The sequence below is a fragment of the Sus scrofa genome, chromosome 9 (genome assembly GCF_000003025.6).
Source record: "Sus scrofa isolate TJ Tabasco breed Duroc chromosome 9, Sscrofa11.1, whole genome shotgun sequence".
NCBI classification, from domain to species: Eukaryota; Metazoa; Chordata; class Mammalia; order Artiodactyla; family Suidae; genus Sus; species Sus scrofa.
The window spans coordinates 45,484,569-45,502,804 of record NC_010451.4 but is presented as its reverse complement, the minus strand read 5'-3'; the positions used below and the strand labels follow the sequence as shown (position 1 = coordinate 45,502,804).

Sequence of the window (18,236 nt, the reverse complement as noted above, 5' to 3'; positions counted from 1 at the left end):
CAGATATTTGAGGAGTTCCCTGGTGTCCCAGTGGTTAAGGATTCAGCCTTGTTGCTGCTGTGGTTCAAGTTTGATCTCTGGCCTGGGAACTTGTGCATGTTGCAAGTGTGGCTTAAAACAAAAACAGTTTGTTGAATGAGGGAATTATAAACGAGTAAATGGACCCAGGGTCACAGCTGCATGGAGAGAAGAGGTACATAGATGACAAGGAAGGGGTGGTAAGGAGGGAGTTACTTTGTAGCAGATTTTTGAAGAACTAGGAGCTTGTGGAGCAGACGAGAGAGGAAGGGCATTCTTAGAAGAGGAAACTGCGAAGGCAGAGACCCGTGATGTGAAGCCCTCTGTGGGGTAAGATAAAGCCAGCCTGGTGTGGAGCAGCTTGGGAAGGGTCTGGGCAGAGAAGAGAGGGGAGTGAAATTGTTCTACCCAAGCAGGCCGCCAGGTGCTCTGAAGTATTTAATCCTAAGCTTGTCCCTGCTCGCCAGTCCCTTCTCGCCAAACCCCCAAACCTAGCCTCTCATTGCTCCGAGCTCCTAGAATGCAAACCTTTTAATATTAGCTGAGGGTGTTACTTCTCAAGAAACACCTAAAGAGCTTGTTAAAAATGCAGATTCTGAGGGGCTTCCCGTTGTGTCTCAGCAGAAATGAATCCTACTAGTATCCATGAGGATGCGGGTTCAATCCCTGGCCTTACTCAGTGGGTTAAGGAGCCGATTGCCGTGAGCTGTGGTGTAGATCACAGATGTGGTTCAGATCCTGAGTGGCTGTGGCTGTGGTGTAGGCTGGCAGCTGTAGGTCCAATTCTACCCCTAGCCTGGGAACTTCCATATGCTGTGGGTGCAGCACCGCCCCCCCGCCCCCTCCAAAAAAGCAGATTCTGATTCTTTAGGTTGGAGGTGGGGCCTGTGACTCTGCATTTCTAGGAGCTCCTGTGATGCTGATGATGCTGGTCTAGTGAGGCAAAGGTAAGCAGGGAGGCTCCCCATAGCCTCCACTAAGAATTTCAAAGGCAAAAGGAAACGACTTTCCTTTGGGTTCTGTGTGACGGCTTCCTCCAGTAAGGTAGACAATTGAGTGTTGTCTAATAAAATCTCCAGGGATAAATGGCATGACGAAATGCCAAACACAGGGCTTCCTTCCCCAAATAGCCCATCTTCAATACTGGTGTCTTCTTCACTCAGTACCTCTTTGAGTTTCTGCTTCCCAGGCGTTTACTGGCTCCTGGGGAAAGATGTGCTCTTTTGGATCAAATGGGCATCTGGAGGCCCAGGTGAGCGATGGGGAGGGTCTGGGGTAGCTCCCCTGCTGACTCCCCCCTCCTGGGTACCTCCTCCTCTCCCCCGTTTGGCGCCTTCCAACCTTTGTTCCTGCAGGGCTGAGTTGGCCAAAGGCTGAGTCATATACCTGGTTTCTCTGAGCCAAATTCTGGCTAGAGGCAAAGGAACTTTAGGATTTATTTTGTATCTCAGATGTCCCCCAAATAGAAGTTTCTGGTCGGTCTTGAGACCAAGAGAGCCTGGTAAGCAGCTTCTGGGGCCTCACAGGCATGCTTAGCTACATTAAGAAAAAAGGAGGAGGCCGGCTACGTCAAACCAAAACTCTCTGGCTGACATGTACCTGCGGCAGCTTGGGTGACTGTGCAGCGAGCTGGGACCTGGCTGGGGGGCTGTGCCAGAGCTGGAGCTGGTCTCTCCCTCCTGGCACACCTGCGAGCCAGGCCACTGTTGGCAGTGGAGGCAGCCTGGGGCCTGAGGGTTGGGGCCACTGGAAGACACTTTTCTCCCTAGGCTGCCCCATCTCTGATTTTCCTTCCTAGGGTCTGTGAGCTCTGGGAATGGGCCAGCTGCCCAGACTCTGGTGAAGTGACAGAGGCAACTTTGGCTACAGAGTCTGTCCAGGATTTGGGCATGGACCACACCTCGGGTGTGGAGAACCCCAGAGGTCTCCTTTCCACCCCTCTGACTTCAGCAACCACCACCTAAATCTGACCCATTTCACTTCTCCCCAGCCAAGAACAGCTTCAGCAGCCTTGGCTAGAGTTCCCTGCCTTCCGCGAAAGTCCTGCTCCAAGCTCATTCATTCATTCAGGGGGTCCTGGCCCTGTGCTGCTATGCAGCACCTGTTTATGGAGTGTCTGCTCTGAACCAAGCACTGTGCTAGTGCTTCCTCCATGCCCTGCCTCATACCACCTTTTTACACACACACACACACACACACACACACACGCATGCAGAGGCCCCTTGCTTCATCTATTCCAGTCTTCTCTTCCGTGTGTCTCTAAATGATCCGAGGGAAGCTCCCACATCTCCTCCCCTTGGTAACAGGCAATGCGGAATTTTGGAAGTACCCAGTGTTTCCCACCAGACCTCAGTTTGGGTCCTGGCTCTGACTCTGCCCTTAACTATCACACGTAACCTGAGTGGGTTAGGCCTTGTCAGCCTCTGTGTCCTCATTGCCATTTTTTTAAAAAAGAGCGGTAATCACCCATTCCCAGCTTACAATTAAGTAGAGATACCCTTTGTAAAGACTTGGCCCAGGGTTAATGCTATAAGATGTGAGGGGCACCTGTTTGGTGCATCAGTGGCCCGCCACAAATGCGTGTGATTGCTGCAGGAGAACCTTTGTTCTATTCAAATGCCTCCCTGGAAGAGTGGAGCGAAGGTCACTGTCTTGCTTAGGGCACTCTTGGCACTCACCCCACGTTCTCCTTCTTGTGATATGAGCCTATTTCTTCTTCCCTTTTCAAAGAAAATATTTTCAAATATACAACAGGGAGTTCCCATTGTGGCTCAGAGGGTTAAGAACCTGACTAGTATCCATGGGGATTCGGGGTCCATCTCTGGCCTCACTCAGTGGATTAAGGATCTGGCGTTGCTGTGCAAGCTTCGGCTTAGGTCACAGATGTGGCGCATATCTGGCATTGCTGTGGCTGTGACATAGTCTGGCAGCTGTAGCTCTGATTTGACCCCTAGCCTGGGAATTTCCATATGCTGCAGGTGCAGCCCTAAAAAAAAAATACTTATATGTGTATGTATGTGTGTATATATATATATATGTGTGTGTATATATATATGTGTGTGTGTATATATATGTGTGTGTGTGTGTATATATATGTGTGTGTGTGTATATATATGTGTGTGTGTGTATATGTGTATGTATATATATATACACATACACCCCCCCACCCCCAGAAATCAGAAGAGAGAACATATAGTGAACACTTTGTACCTATCACCGGTTTCAACAACCAACAACAATATCTGGTCCTGTGTCACCTACCACCCCAATGTCTTTTTTTTTTTTTTTTTTTTTCCTGGCATATTTGAAAGCAAATTCCAGCCATCCCATCATTTCACCTATAAGCACTCCAGTGTGTATAATAGATAAAGATGTTAAAGAACTGGAGTTTCTGTCGTGGCACAGTGGTTAATGAATCCGACTAGGAACCATGAGGTTTCAGGTTCGATCCCTGGCCTTGCTCAGTGGGTTAAGGATCTGGCATTGCCATGAGCTGTGGTGTAGGTTGAAGACATGGCTTGGATCCTGCGTTGCTGTGGCCCTGGTGTAGGCCGGTGGCTACAGCTCCAATTAGACCCCTAGCCTGGGAACCTCCATATGCCATGGGAGTGGCCCTAGAAAAGGCAAAAAGACAAAAAAAAAAAAAAAAGGTGTTAAAGAACATAACCGCAATATTTTTATCACACCCAACAAAATTAAAAATTATTCATTAATATAATCTAACACTCAGTCCATATTTTTTTCCAGGTTATCTCAATAATGTCTTTTTACTGTAGATTAACTGAAGCAGGATTTAATGTAATTGACTTTATTGAAACAGGATTCACCACAGGTCCATATTATATTTTAAAAAAAAGTTTTGAATTTTATTTTTATTAGAGCATAGTTGATTTATCATATTACATTTGACTGTAATATCTGTTCAGTATTTTTACACCGGCCTGCTTTGATATGTTCTGTTTTCAGTGGAAATGCTAGAAAAATGGGGAAGTTCTTACTTCCCCCAAATCTCCCAACTCACTTCCTTGAACCCTTTCCAAAATAACAAAAAATTCTCCTTTTTTGGGTGTTTTTAAATGAGAAAGAGGGATTCACCTCCTCACTGTAGCTTTGAAATAAATGGGCTCCTCAGACAATTTTCAAACCCCAGCAATAACCAAGTAAAGAAGGGAGTACACGCTTCAGTTCTTGTTTTAGAGGGTAACAATTTCCAAGGAACTTTGCTCTTTGCAGAAAGACTTTTTTATGCCCTCCTACTTGCCGTTCGAAATCCACCAACCACAAAATTTACTCCATCCCCTTTTTTCTCTCTCCCTTCCACACTCCCTCTCTCTTTTTTAGCAGCTAGATACGAGCCCGCCATATTAGAGAGATGGAAATAAAGCTTCCTTAATGTTGTATGTGTCTTTGAAGTACATCCGTGCATTTTTTTTTTAGCATCTAACTCTTCCTCCCCTGTAGCCCTCGGCCCTCAAATCACCCTCTCCCGTACCCCACCCGACCAACATCTCCCATCTCAGTCTCTGAAAATGCACAAAGATGCCTGGCTACCTCGCCCTGCCTTCGGTCTCACGGGGCTCAGTCTCTTTTTCTCTTTGGGTAAGTTAGTCTGCACATCTGCATGCTCCTGTGGGTCCAGAAGTGCAGCTGCAACAGGAGGAGGATGGGGGCCGGGGGCAGGGAAGGAGACCTTGCTTGAGCTTCCCTTCGTGTCCTTGGGAAGGGAGGAGCGGGGACTGGGGGAGACGTTGCGGGGACTGCATAATGCTGGGACCACTTGGTCACAGCAACATTGGGTCAGGGGATCTGAGTGTTCCTTGCAGGGGGTGGGGGTGGGGGTGGGGGACGTCACTTGTCAAGGGAGGGGATTTTCCTCTGCATTTCCCTGTGATGGACCCATGTGGGGATGGGGGTGGAGGGTAGGCTGATCTGCAGAGCCTCTTTATGGATTTTTTTTTTTTAAGTTGCTGCAAATGTGGGGTCCTGGGACTTCATGCTTCCTTAAGGGGCTTCTTTTCTGAACCTTGCTCTTTAGCATCCAGTGGATTTAAGGGGGAGTTCCAGGTCTGGCTTCCTGGAAATCTGTACTGCTGATTTTGTTGCAATGTGTGGGGGAGTAGGAGGCAAGCAGGCTAGAGGAATGACTTCTGCATTTGGGAGGAAAACTGCTGAAGCAGCCGCTGATGGAGAAGGTCTCTGGCTTGGACCAGATAGGGCAGAAGAAGGGTCAGGTGAAGGAATCAGAAAAAAAAAAAAAAAAAAGAAAGAAAAAAAAAGAAAAGAAAAAAGGGAAAGGGAACTCCTGGGTCTGCCTGTTGTTGCGGCTCTTTAGACCATGTCTCAGAACTGACCAGGTAGCTTCATTTCTTGCTCCTAAAGTTACTCGTTGCTGGCCTAGCAATTGAGGACCCAGTCCATGGGTTGTCAGTGGGCGTAGTACCCATCACACCGTCTCTCTTTCACTCCCTTTCTCCCTCTTTCTCTCTCCTTCACTGGCTTGCTGTGCTGGATGTAGGGCAGGAGCGCTAAACAGAGAGAATGCAGGGTCCCAGGTAGCCTGCGTGATAAGGCCTATTAGCTTTGCTGAATTATCGGATGTATTAATCACAGAGCAGGAGGGTTATAGAAGCTCAGGCAGCAGAAAGAGCATGAACCCTGGAATCGTTCTGGGTTTAAAGCCACCTCTGTCATTTACACCATACCATTAGCAAGTTACTCAACCCCTCTGAGCTGTTTCGTGGGTGAACTGGAGAATACCTACTGTCTGGGTTTTTGGTGAGTCTGGTACATAGCAGATGCTCAATAATAGCTAACCTTTTTGAACGATTTTCACGTGCGCAGGTAGTATGTATCTTGTTTAGTCCTCACGGCAATCGGGGATCATGTGGGATGGATATGTTATGATCCTCAAGTTACTGATACGGTAACAGGCACAGAGAAATTCAGTAACTGGCCCAATAAGGTCACAGGACTGGTTTAAAGGGAGCTGAGATTTGAACTCCTGGTTGCCTGACCTCAGCCCTTTATTTTGTTGTTGTTGTTCTTTTTATGGCTACACTTGCCACATATGGAAGTTCCCAGGCTAGGGGTCGAATCAGAGCTGCAGCTGCCAGTCTAAGCCACAGCCACAGCAATGCGGGATCCAAGCTGCATCTGCGACCTCGCCACAGCTTGCGTAGCAACGCCGGATCCTTAACCCCCTGAGCGAGGCCAGGGATTGAACCTACATCCTCACAGACACTATGCTGGGTTCTTAACCCGCTGAACCACAAGGGGAACTCCCCAGCCCTTTCTTAACCATTGAACTCTACTGCCCCTAGTGTTGGAGAAGTGGTACTGCTATACTAACAGTAATTTTGATCAGTCTCAAGTTGGTTGGGTTGAGTGACCAGTATGTAAGGCGATGGGGGCAGAGTACAGGTGACCCCTTTTGGGAGTTAGGGAGAGTTCCTGTGGAGGGAGAGGCAGCCTTGTGAGAGCCTTATTTAAGTGAAGAAAGAAGGGACCAGGGACCAGGACCAAGGTGATGGAGTCTAGGGTAAAGAGGTCAGGGCATGGGGGCTCTGAGGTGATGGTGAGAGGAAGCTAAAGCCTCTGCAAACCTGGGGGGGGGGAGGGCGGCGATGCAGGAGGATGGACCTTGAACTTGACTGAGGCTGTGATGACGCAGGCCCTGGGACTCCAAGGCTAAGGACTCAGGTGGTCAATGGGACTTGGGTGGTTGTAGTAGCGTCAGTCCCCAAGGTGGAGAGATACCACGAGTGACAAGGGAGGGGACTGTGACAGGGACTGGGTTTGTGACGATGGCTATCGAGCTGACAGAGGGAAAGGGGAAAGCTGGGAAAACTGCCTTATACACGATAGAAGCGCGTAAGACTAGTTTCCACCTAGAAACAATCCCAACCTTTGGTCTTCCCTAGAGTTTTTCTCAGGACTGTTGGCTTCATGGTTACGGTTATCAGAATCTGGGTTATGATAACCCAGGGGAGGGCTTATGTCAGGGGAGGCCTAGAAAGTGGAATCTGGTCTTTCTTCAAGGCCCCTGCACACAGACATGTGGAGGGAAACGCTTTCCCCTCCATTTACAGATTTTATCGAGTGCCCTCTGTGTGCCATAGACTCCTGGGTCCAGGGATGCCAGGATAAATAAGAATCAGCTCCCCAGAGTTTTCTGAGCATCAGCGGCGCTGTCAAAAGAACAGTAGTAATAATAATAACACTAGCAGCTAAGCTTTGTTGAGGGCTGACTGACTATGTGCCACACACTGCTGTGAGCTTTATGTTTCTGTAAGCCGTTCATTCCTCACCACGGCCCTAGGAGGTTATCTCCTGTCATCTCCCATTTCACAGATGAAGAAACTGAGGTGCTGGGAGGTTAACCCTCTCGCCTGACCAGAGTGCTAGAGGGCCATTTTGGCCACTTTGTCATTCTGGCTCCCAGTCTGGAAGCAATGGAAACAGGCTGGGAAAGGGTGCAGGTGCTGGGGCGTCTGGCACGGAGGCGATGCCTTGTTAGCTGGGATCTGCGGATAACGTAGGAGGGCTCAGGTGCAGCAAGGAGAACGAGCTTCCCAACCGAGAGCAAAAACAGGTGCAGAGGCACAGAGGCATGAAAGAAGGCGGTATTTTCGAAAAAGTAAGAACTCCGGGGTCACTGGAGTGGAGGCAGGGTGGAGGGTGGGGAGACATGCTGGGTGTGCCATTTGCCCTGAAGGCGGGGCTGCCCCAGAGACAGCGTGCTGGAGAAGGGAGGAAAGTAATTTCTCTACTTAGACAAACTTTTTTTTTTTAAACCGCGAAGAAATAAACCTACCTCATAGGTTGCTATAGGGCTGGAAAGAGGCGTCAAGAGCATTAACTTCCAGTCTCTGCAGGACATAAGGTTTGACAGGAGATGAGCAAGTATTTGTGATTCCTGCAAGATGGGCCAGTTAGAACAGCATATGACATGGGGGCCAAGGTGCCCTGATGCATCTTGAAGAAAATGAGGGGCCTGGGAAAATGAGGGGCCTGGGCACTGGTGATGTTTTAGTACGAAGTTCGAAAGCCACATCCTGACGGTATCCCTGTTGATCATTTCTTTTCTGTGAGTTGGAAACCAGGAGACCCAGGCTCTAGACCTGGTCCCAAATGGGACAACCAGGAAGACTGGGCCCCCCTTGTATGGAGGTGCCTTTAGAGAGGACCATTCCCCTCTGGCCAGCCTGCCCGGACCTGCTGTGTAGACAGTAGGAGGCCTGGTCCCTGGAGCCTTTGGAGTGAAAATCACGCCCTCATTTGGGCTCACCACGGGCCCCCCCGCCCCAACCCTCTGTCTGGGGCCTGCCAGGCTGGGTTCAATTCTAGCTGTGAACTCAAGCTCTGCTCCAACTCCTTACCTGGAGAGTGGCGGTGATGTTGGGGTTGTTGTGTTACCTGAGCTACCATCTGTAGGTGCTTAACAGCGCCGATGCGCGGTGAGCACTCTGTTGTTTGGAAGTCCTTTTGTGGCCCACGCTGTGGATTTGGCTAATTTCCTGAAGCAGCAGAATTTGCTAGGAGCCTGGAATTTTGCCCACAGATTTGCCCTCCTAACAGGATGGTTTTCTCATCTTTTTTTTTTTTTTTTTTTGTCTTTTTGCTATTTCTTTGGGCCGCTCCCACGGCATATGGAGGTTCCCAGGCTAGGGGTCTAATTGGAGCTGTAGCCGCTGTCCTACTCCAGAGCCACAGCAGTGCGGGATCCGAGCTGCGTCTGCAACCTACACCACAGCTCACCCACGGCAACGCTGGATCGTTAACCCACTGAGCAAGGGCAGGGACCGAACCTGCAACCTCATGGTTCCTAGTCAGATTCATGAACCACTGCGCCACGACGGGAACTCCTTTTTTGTCTTTTGAGGGCTGCACCCACGGCATAGGGAGGTTCCCAGGCTAGGGGTCTTATCAGAGCTACAGCTGCGTGTCTACGCCACAGCCATAGCAATGCCAGATCCGAGCCGCCATCTGTGACCTACATCAGAGCTCATGGCAACGCCAGATCCTTAACCCACTGAACGAGACCAGGGATCGAACCCGCAACCTCAAGATTCCTAGTCGGATTTGTTTCCGCTGCGCCACAATGGGACCTCCAGATTTTCTCATCTTAGTGAGGGCCTGGATTGGTGAAAGACCTCAGGCCCTTTCCTCAAGCTGGGATCCTGGTGAGACTCAGGTGGATGTAGGTAGTGGCCAGGAGTCAGGAACCATGATTCTTGTCCCTAACTGCTGGCTGTCTCTCTCTGTGGCTTCACCTTCCTCACTGGTAAGAGGATGGGGCTGGATCTACAATTTCTGAGGTTCCTCAGATGTGGTTGGTGACTCTTTGTTCTCCTCTCTGCAGTTGGCATTTGACCTCTGTGACCACTAAAGGGCACACATGTCAGCCTGGTGCCTCCTCCAGGAGGCTCTGTAAGGATGTGTGTGTGGGGGGACTCAAAATGCACCTCTTGGCTCCCCTCAGCCGGCCAGAAAAGGCCCTTTGCTCCCCAGGCCTGTGCCTTCCCTCAGGGCAAAGCGCTAGCTCCTTTCAGGTGGAGGGAGCTTCCTGGTGGGGTTCAAGTTCTGATCAAAGGGATATTGTGGGCTGGGATGGGACAGAGGGAGGGCTGGGTCAGCCAGATTCCTGGGACCTACTGAATGCCACTCGGAGGCTCCTTTTGCTCAAGGGCGCCTAGGAAGGTTGCAGCCTCTTCCCAGGGAAGATGCTAGAAAAGTAGGGTGTTCCTGGGATCTGAGGTAAGCTCAGGACAGGGCCCTGCAAGACTCCTTCCCTGCAGATTCCTCTGCCTCTGCAGAGCGGGGGCGGAGATAGCATTTTCCGCACACCTCCTCCTAGCCTGGCGCTGTGCTAGGTGCTTTCATAATGGCGAGGAGAGCGGAGAGGGAGGGACCGAGCTGCGTTCTTCTTGAAGGCCCCCTCGGCAACTGCCCCCCTCCCCGACCCCAGTTCATGTGCCCCTGATGAGCACCTGGGCACACTGGAAGCCTGGCCTTGCAGGCGGGGTTGCATGCCCATCCCTCTGTCTAGGGCTGGGTCCTGACCTCCAGGGCCAGCAGTTCAGAGCATCTCCTGTCCTTAAGTCCTGCCTACTGACCCTGCCTACTCATCCCAAGGGACAGGCTGAGCAGAAGGACCTTGACATCCCTGCTTCCAGGCTGAGGGTGCGGCTGCCCCTGGTGTGGGGCCTGGCAGCTTTGCACAACCAAACCATCTGCAGAAGAGAGCCCTGCGGGGAATCGACCTGTCCCGCCCCCCACTGGGCCCTGATCCCAGGAAATTCCCAGGGGTTGCCTGGGGATCAGGTTCCAAGATGCCCCTGCCAGAGGACTGCCCCCCAAAGCCCTTCCTGCTTAGGGGGCAGAACTTGAGAATTTAGGCTACTGTTTGCTTTGTATATTTTATTACTTAATTGTCATAACTACCCTGGGAGGTCAGTGTCCTCAGCTGCGTTTTGCAGAGGAGAGGGCCCGAGGCTCTGAAGGTGAAGGAACTTGCCCACAGTCTCCCAGCTGATTGAAGGCAGAGCTGGGATTGAACCTGGTCTAATGGGATCTCCGTGTCTGTGCGATTCCTGTGTGGACAGCCCTGGCTCTCGTCCGAGCTGCTTCCCTGACCGTCTGCCCCCTAGTGGCTTCCCATCTCACTCAGAAGAGGGGCGTTCTCTCCCTGCCTAACTCTGGGACCCCAGGCCTCTCCACTTGCCCCTTTCATCACTCTGCTGGTTGTGCCCCAGACACGTGAACCTTATTTCAAGCACTGAGGCTTTCCTCTTGATAGTCTGCTGCCTGGGACCTTGGCTTCTTCAAAATTTCAAATGGCTCACTCACTCACTTTAGCTGGGGCTGCCTACAGGGCCCTGTTCCGAGCAGCCCTCCCCAAGCCCCACGGGTCAGGCAGCACCCTGCTCCTGGCCTTATTTTTTACAGCCCTTGCCATGCATCACTCCTTAAAGTTCCATATCTTTTCTCTGATATCTGTCTCCCACCCTAGAACATAAGCTCCCTATTGCAGCACCTCTGCCTGCCTCCATCTCAGCAATAATCCCCAGGGTCTAGACTGAGTGCCTGGGCCATAGTGGATGATTGATAAATATTTGGTAAATGAGTGAATGAATGATTGGTGCTGAGCATTACTGTTCATCCTCTTCAAAGGATATTAATCTTGGGGTTCCCATTGTGGCGCAAAGGGATGGAGGCATCTCTGTACTGCTGGGATGCAGGTTCGTTTCCCGGCCCAGGACAGTGGGTTAAGGATCCGGCGTTGCCGCAGCTGCAGTGTAGGTAACAGCTGTGGCTCAGATCTGATCCCTGGCCCTGGAACTTCATGTGCTGTGGGGCGGTCCCCCCCAAAAAAAATTAAAAAGAAATTATTTTTTTAAAAAAGAATATTAATCTGTGGGGATGAGGTTTTGACGATATTGGCAGCGAATCTCAGAATTCAGACCAGGACAAGGGTGAGGCAAGTGAGTTGCCTAGGGTGTAAAATTTGGGGAGGTATTTACATGACCCTGAGAAGGAGTACCCTCTCCTCAATTTCTGCCCTCTTGGGGGAGGGGCACTGCATCTTTAGCTTTGGCTGAAGAAGGGCTTTGGCTCACTCTCCTCACCCTAGACCCTGCCCTACTTGGACTGTCAGGGTGGGGTGACACCCAGCCTCAGCACCCAGGGCTCCTGGACCAGGTCTGATGCTCCCCAGAGGATTCTGCAGAAACCTGCTGTTCCCACCCGCCACCCCTGCCCCCGCCCCCCACGCCCCGCAGCCTGTACTAGCTCCTCACGTAGCGTGTCCAGCCTTGGCGTCTCCAAAAGGGACTCCTGTCCTTGTAGACCCATCCGTGGATCCCTTGGAATTGTGCCTGTCCTTCTGGGGCATCTCGCCCTCCCATTGCTCATCTGCAGTCCCTGCCGGGAGCTTAGGGAACAGAAGGGAGCTGGGCTGGGCACATGGCTTTGCTCTGCCCTGCATATAGAGAGGGAGGCTTTCTGAATCCCCATCTGTCCTCAAGGCTGCCTGCCCCCTGGGGACACTGTAATTACAGCTGGAAGGGCTTTGGCTCCACAGAGATGGTTAGAAGTAGTGAGGAAGAAGCACAATCCCTTGTCCAAAGTCTTTAGCCAGCAGGGCCGGTGGCCGTGACAGGCCTGGAGCAGGACAGCTGGGTAAAGGGGCTTACACAGATGCAGCGCTGAAAAAGGCTTGAGGCCCATCTGTCTGTCGCTGGCTTGACAGATGATTTGGTCTCTCTCTACCCCAGCCTTGTTCTGCTCCCCACGTTACCCCCAGGGCCACATCAGGTACTCCTTCCGAGCTTGGGCCAGCCCACTCCACCCAACCCCCCACCGACTAATTTCAGCTCTAAGGGACCCAGCCAGCTGCCATAGCCCTGCTCCGCTCCCCACCAGGCACAGAAGGCTTGTCCCCTCCCTGGCCCTATCGGCCAGCTGGAATCCTCACCAGCTTGTGGCTTTGTCCGCAGTGCCACCAGGGCAGAGCATGGAAGTCACAGTACCTACCACCCTCAACGTCCTCAATGGCTCCGATGCCCGTCTGTCCTGCACCTTCAACTCCTGCTACACCGTGAACCACAAGCAGTTCTCCCTGAACTGGACTTACCAGGAGTGTAATAACTGCTCCGAGGAGATGGTGAGTCCTGGGAAGGAGGCGGGATGGGGAAGGAGGCAGAATGAAGCCCACCTTTCCCACCTCCTGCCCCTGCTCCAGACCAGGTCCCCAGAGGACCCTGGTGTGCTGTCTGCTCCAGGGGGCATTGGCCGCAGGTGTGTTATCACATCTGGGTGGCCCTGGAGGAGGGGGGTGGCAGAGATCTGGGGGTGACGGCCTCTCTTCCAAGGAAAAGGGGGGCTGGGAGGAGGCCCACCCTGCTGTCCTCTCAGCTCCTTGCTCATGCGGAGCTTCCTGCCCCTCGCCCCTCCCTCAGTTCCTCCAGTTCCGCATGAAGATCATTAACCTGAAGTTGGAGCGGTTCCGGGACCGCGTGGAGTTCTCGGGGAACCCCAGCAAGTACGATGTGTCGGTCACACTGAGAAACGTGCAGCTGGAGGACGAGGGCACCTACAACTGCTACATCATGAACCCGCCCGACCGCCACCGCGGCCACGGCAAGATCTACCTGCAGGTCCTCATGGAAGGTGAGGGGCTGCTGGGGGGCCCTGGCCGCTCCCACCCAGCCGCGCCCCAGCAGGGTTAGCTGGGGATCCACCCCCCGCAAGGCGGGGAGCAAGAGTGTGTGCCCATGGAAGGCATCTGGTTTACTCCTCCCAGTCCTTGAGGACCTGGGACCAGGTCTCAGGGAGCCCATCATGAAGCCTGAGAGCAGCTTTCAGGTTTTGGCCACTTACTGTGTCTCAGGTACAGAAAGGACTAAGTTCTCTATGTCCATGATCTCATTTCATCATCATAAAACCCTGTGAGGGAGGTACAGTTATTATCCCGATTTTTCAGATGAGGAAACTGAGGCTTCTAGAGGCTAAGGCCATCACCTAAGTACATTACCTAAGATCACGCCGTTCATAAATTGTACAGTCAGGACTCACACTGGGTCTATTTGACCTCCAGGTCCGTACTCCTAGGTACAGCATCATACTGCCCTCCCTTGGGGCTTTTAGGTGTCCTGGGATTCTGGGGTGGGCTGCTTAGAGGTCAATGGCTGGGGTTGATTTGGGGCTTTGACCAAAGTGATTTCCACGGAGGAGGGTCAAGTCAGGACCACCCCACACGTACTGCAGGGAGCAGGGGCCAGTGGACGAGGCTCCCTTTTCCAGCCCTAATGCTCAGTCGGTCCGTGTTCCCCCCACCCCCTTCTCCAGAGCCCCCTGAGCGGGATTCCACGGTGGCGGTGATCGTGGGCGCCTCCGTCGGGGGCTTTCTGGCTGTGGTCATCTTGGTGCTGATGGTAGTCAAGTGCGTGAGGAGGAAAAAAGAGCAGAAACTGAGCACGGATGACCTGAAGACGGAGGAGGAGGGCAAGACGGATGGAGAGGGCAACGCGGACGATGGCACCAAGTAACCGGCGGGCGGCCCTGCAGCCCCTCCCTCGTGTCCTGTCTCCCTCCCGCCCTCTGCCCGCACAGCGTGCCCCTGCCTGCCCTCTCTTGGTGTGCTTCTCTCGATCCAGGTTCCCAGGGCCCACCTGGGGCCTCCTGAACCCCTCCCTTCGTATCTCCCACCCTTGCACCAAGAGTGACCCACCTCTCTTTCATTCGAGAAACCTGCCCCTGTGGCGTCTGGGATGTGTGGGCCCTGAGGGGAGGGAGAGGCGGGCTCAGAACTGCCAGCCCCTGAGAGGAGGCAGGAGGCCCGGAGGCCCGTGGGGCTGGGGACACAGACACGGACGGGGAGGGTGGGCTGTGGTGGAGGAGGCCAGCTGTCCGGCTTGCCCGGGGCGTGGACTGCTCTGGGGGTGGTTTCAGAGGGACCCGCAGGTGGGAGGGGCTCTGCTGTGCTGCCCTTAGAAGGTGTGGCATTGCTCTGCTCCCTGAGCTGTTCCCAGCCCTGGGCAGCTTTGTCATGGGGTTGCTTGTGGGTCCCTCTGACTTGGGCGTGTGTCGAGAGGATGATTGCATTTCTTGGACAATGAAGGGAAGCCCGGGCCGGAGGCAACTGGAGACAAGCCTTGGCCCAGGGAGCTCTGCTTCCCCCCCTTCTCCATTGATAGTCGCCCCCACAGAAGCCTCAGGGTTTCTCCTGGCTCCTGACTCCTTGGGATCTCTGGGGCGAGAAAAGTACCGAAGGGCTATTGTATTGAGCTGGGCCGTGGCTGGGTCATGTCTCTCCAGGTGGTGATCGTTTTTCATCTAAGTTACCCGCTAATAGGAGACAGGTGGCAAAGTTAGCCTAGGGATGGGGGCGCTCTGTTTTGGAGTTCAAGGCCGCCTGCCTTCTCCCACAGGGTGGCCGCCCTTGCCTGGGCCGGAACAGCCGAGGTGTGGAGGTGAGGAGCTGGTGGGCAGAGGGGGGCTTCCCTGGGGCTTCTGCTCAAACTTTCCCGTTACCCTCACAGGGTTTCATCTGGCTCTTGTCCCTGAGGGACGCATGAGGGGAGCCTTGGAGCCTCTGAGGCCCCATGGCCGTGTCACATCTGGAGCCACGTTACCCCTCCCCTGCCCCGACAGCTCCCTCTGTGGGGACGAAAGTAGCGTGAGTGGGGAGCCACCGTTCACTGCCATTTCACTCGCATGAAGACGGGATTGCTTAAGCCTCAGGAGAGGGAGAGAGTCGGAGAGAAACTGCCTTGGAAAATGCTCAGAGATCAACTAAGCCAAGTCCCTCATACTACAGATGATGGGGAAACTGGTTTAAACTCGCAGAACCAAGGGGCCTGCTTCTCCCCTGGTTCCTCAGTATCCAGTTGGAATCAGTGGAGCCACATTTGCCCCACGGGAAGGGCAGGGGCAGGGGGACCGAGACGAGGGAGGTGAGGAGAGGGAGGTGGGCTCCTCCAGCCTGATTCATGTCTGGGAGCCCAGCCCCTCCAGGCTGTGACTGAGGCAGGGATGGGGTGGTGGGGGTGGGGGGTAGAGCTGCTGGTATGGCACCGCCTGCCCCCACCCAGGCTGACTCTTGTAGCACTTCCCAGCCTTCCTTGGAGCTCAGGCCCTGCCCGGGCTCAGGGCGTCTGTGCCCAGGGCAGGACCAAGTCTGGGGAAAGAGGGTGGAGACAGGACTTTGACAGCCTCAGGGACCGTTCTCTGTCTCTACCCAGAAGGTGGCCAGTTTGGGGAAAGAGCGATAGCATCTGGGTGATTCAGTTTAATTCACTTCAATCCAACATCCATTTATTGAGCATCTCCTGTGTGCCAGGCACGGTGCCAGGTGCTGGGGATGCACACAAAGCCATAACAGAGTGGGGAACTGCAAAGTCAGCACCGTGGGGACCAAGATGAATTTTTTTTTTTGGTGCATCTATTTCCACCTCTGCAGCCACTGCTTCCAGGGCTGGAGTAGGAGAAGGAAGAGATTCCAGAATCTGGGTCCTGGGAAGGGAAGAAAGAAAGGAGAGAGGGAAGACCCAGTAGGGAAGAGGGTGAGAGGCCGGGCAGAGTGGGCACAGGGCAGGGGATGGGCAACCAGCCCGGTGGCTCCTGGGTGGGATGAGTCCAGCTCATCCGGAGATTCTAACTCATCAGTACCTAACTGCCAATCAACACACTGCCAATGGGGGTGGGCTAAGCCCCCAGGATACCTGGGGCTGGTGGACATTGCCCATCCTTGGAGCCAACCAGCAGAGGGGAGAGGAGAGTGGTGGGCACCCTCACTCCAGCTGAGACCGAGGGTGGTTGTAATAACACGTCTGCAGCTCGCAGATTTCACTTTTTGGCAACTTCCTCAGTGCTCTCGTCTTCCAGGAGGAGTGAGGAGCTGTGCGGATGCTGGGAGCTTATCTTTTTTTTCCAGGACTCATAACATTTAGGGGAATGATGTGCAAGATTCCCTAGGTTTATTCTAAGGAATCCTAACTCTCCATAAAGAAGCCCAAGACTTCTGGGTTCCTTCCTTTCTCTGCCCTGACCTAGAGGGTCCAATGGAGAGCACTACCTCTCCAGGGGCCTCAGGCGCCCGAGCAGACTGGGATGGGCCAGGAACCACCTTTGCCCACCCCTGTAGGCACTTTCTTCCCGAGCCTCTTAGAGTCTCTTCCAGAGATGTCATAGAGCTGCCTCCCCCAGGGCAATGAGGTTGGGAACAAAGTGGGGGGCTTCTGTGAGTTGAGGTGGGAAACCGGTGAGATGTTTCCATGGCACCCTGCTTGCTCTGTACACCAGCAAGCTCTTCCTCTTCCTGTACCGTGCGCCTCAAGCCCTACTTCCGGCCGCATGTTCCCGTCAGTCACTGTGCTCTGCTGGGTTCAGTCTGCTGGTTTTCTCAACTGCCCCCTGCTTCTCCTGCTCTCTTGGAAGCCCTGTCTGTCTCTTCCTTCTAGTTAAGGGCCACTGTAAAGAGAGATGGGCTGGCCAACCCATGGGATTCAGCTTATCGGAACAAAGCACACTTTTTCAGGACTGAAATGCCTTGAGGTGCCTTGGAACTGGCTTTGGAAATAGCTATCTGCCCCCTTAGCTGTGGACCAATCACCAGTTATTCCTGATTTATAAAAAGGAAAAGCCGACTGGATCCACGCTTCTCCGTGTGAGTCCCCTCGGCGAGGCTGGGCTGGTAAGTATTTGCAAGGTCAGGTTAAGCAGATGGACAACTGAAAATAATGGCCAGGTCCAAAAGGATAGTCCCAGGCCATGGGAAGGGCTTGGTGCAATTGGAACGGGTGATGAATCAAGAACTTTTTCTTCTTACTTATGTCTTAAGGATAGAAAGCCTGTGTCTCTTGCTGTGCCTCTTGCTGATGTCTTCCTTTATTGAAGCTTGCTGATGCATTTGTACATAGTCTATATATAAGTAGAGATATATCTCCAAATATAAAACATCTCACTACATCCACCCCCAAAGTTACACTGTGGTGGTGGCGGGGGGGAAAACAATCTTTTCTCAATGTTTTGAGTTGATTCACCAAAGGCAAATTATGGAATGTTCTTATTGCTCTTTGTGCACTTGGAGGGGAAAACACAACTACTGATGCACTTTCTAGGACGTATGTGCTACACGGTGGTTGGGAGAGGTGGTGGGGAGAGACACTTGGATGGTCCTCTGTGGCCCAACTGCTGTGATGTGTCTGCTTTTGGGAGCAGACCGAGTTGCTTTTGCAGTTTGTCTCCTTGCTTGGATTTACTGGCTGCAATAAACAGATCATCTCCCCTGAACATCCTTCGAGTGTGACTTTTTTCAGGGGTGCAGAGTGGGGCAAGTGGAGGCGGGGCCAGAATTACCACAGGAGTTCCTGCGGTTCCTTTCCCGGGGATGCTACTGACACTGCCAGATCTCATCATGCATGAGGTCCTTCTGCTCGTTCCCTTCTCATCAGATGCCCTCATCTTTCCCCTCTGCCTTCCCAGAATCCTGGAGGCCTCCATCCACCTTGAAAGCACTCTGGGGACAGAGCGGCTAAACACCACGTCTTGGAGGGCTCTTGGTTATTTCTGGGAGATGCCCACTCTTGAAGCCTTCGAGGCTAACTGTTGTGCCTATGTTGTCTACTCTTTCCATGGCTGGATGGGCCGTCCTTCCTGCCCCCTGTTTCTAAGCTGTGTCTGAGTAGGCAGACATCTCTTCTGCCTGCTCTGGATTC

The 18,236-nt window shown here is 53.0% G+C and overlaps 1 protein-coding gene across 2 annotated transcripts; it reads left to right on the top strand.

Annotated features, from left to right (window-relative positions):
• On the top strand, positions 227 to 17,811 carry SCN2B (sodium voltage-gated channel beta subunit 2). 2 transcript variants are annotated; one of them, XM_013977493.2, is made up of 4 exons: positions 227 to 348; positions 12,516 to 12,682; positions 12,978 to 13,188; positions 13,867 to 17,811. In XM_013977493.2, exons 2-4 carry the CDS (start codon positions 12,533 to 12,535, stop codon positions 14,064 to 14,066), a joined length of 561 nt encoding a protein of 186 aa, XP_013832947.1. In that variant the 5' UTR covers positions 227 to 348; positions 12,516 to 12,532; the 3' UTR covers positions 14,067 to 17,811. The 2 variants fall into 2 exon arrangements, with proteins under 2 accessions (XP_013832947.1, XP_003129961.1); XM_003129913.5 differs by lacking the exon at positions 227 to 348 and adding an exon at positions 4,328 to 4,617.

Excerpts from the sequence above, each read along its gene's own strand:
- SCN2B (XM_003129913.5), top strand. The coding sequence starts at position 4,548 with ATGCACAAAGATGCCTGGCTACCTCGCCCTGCCTTCGGTCTCACGGGG. Across the intron at positions 4,618-12,515 it reads CAGTCTCTTTTTCTCTTTGG|TGCCACCAGGGCAGAGCATG; the intron begins GTAAGTTAGTCT and ends CTTTGTCCGCAG. Across the intron at positions 13,189-13,866 it reads CCTGCAGGTCCTCATGGAAG|AGCCCCCTGAGCGGGATTCC; the intron begins GTGAGGGGCTGC and ends CCCCTTCTCCAG.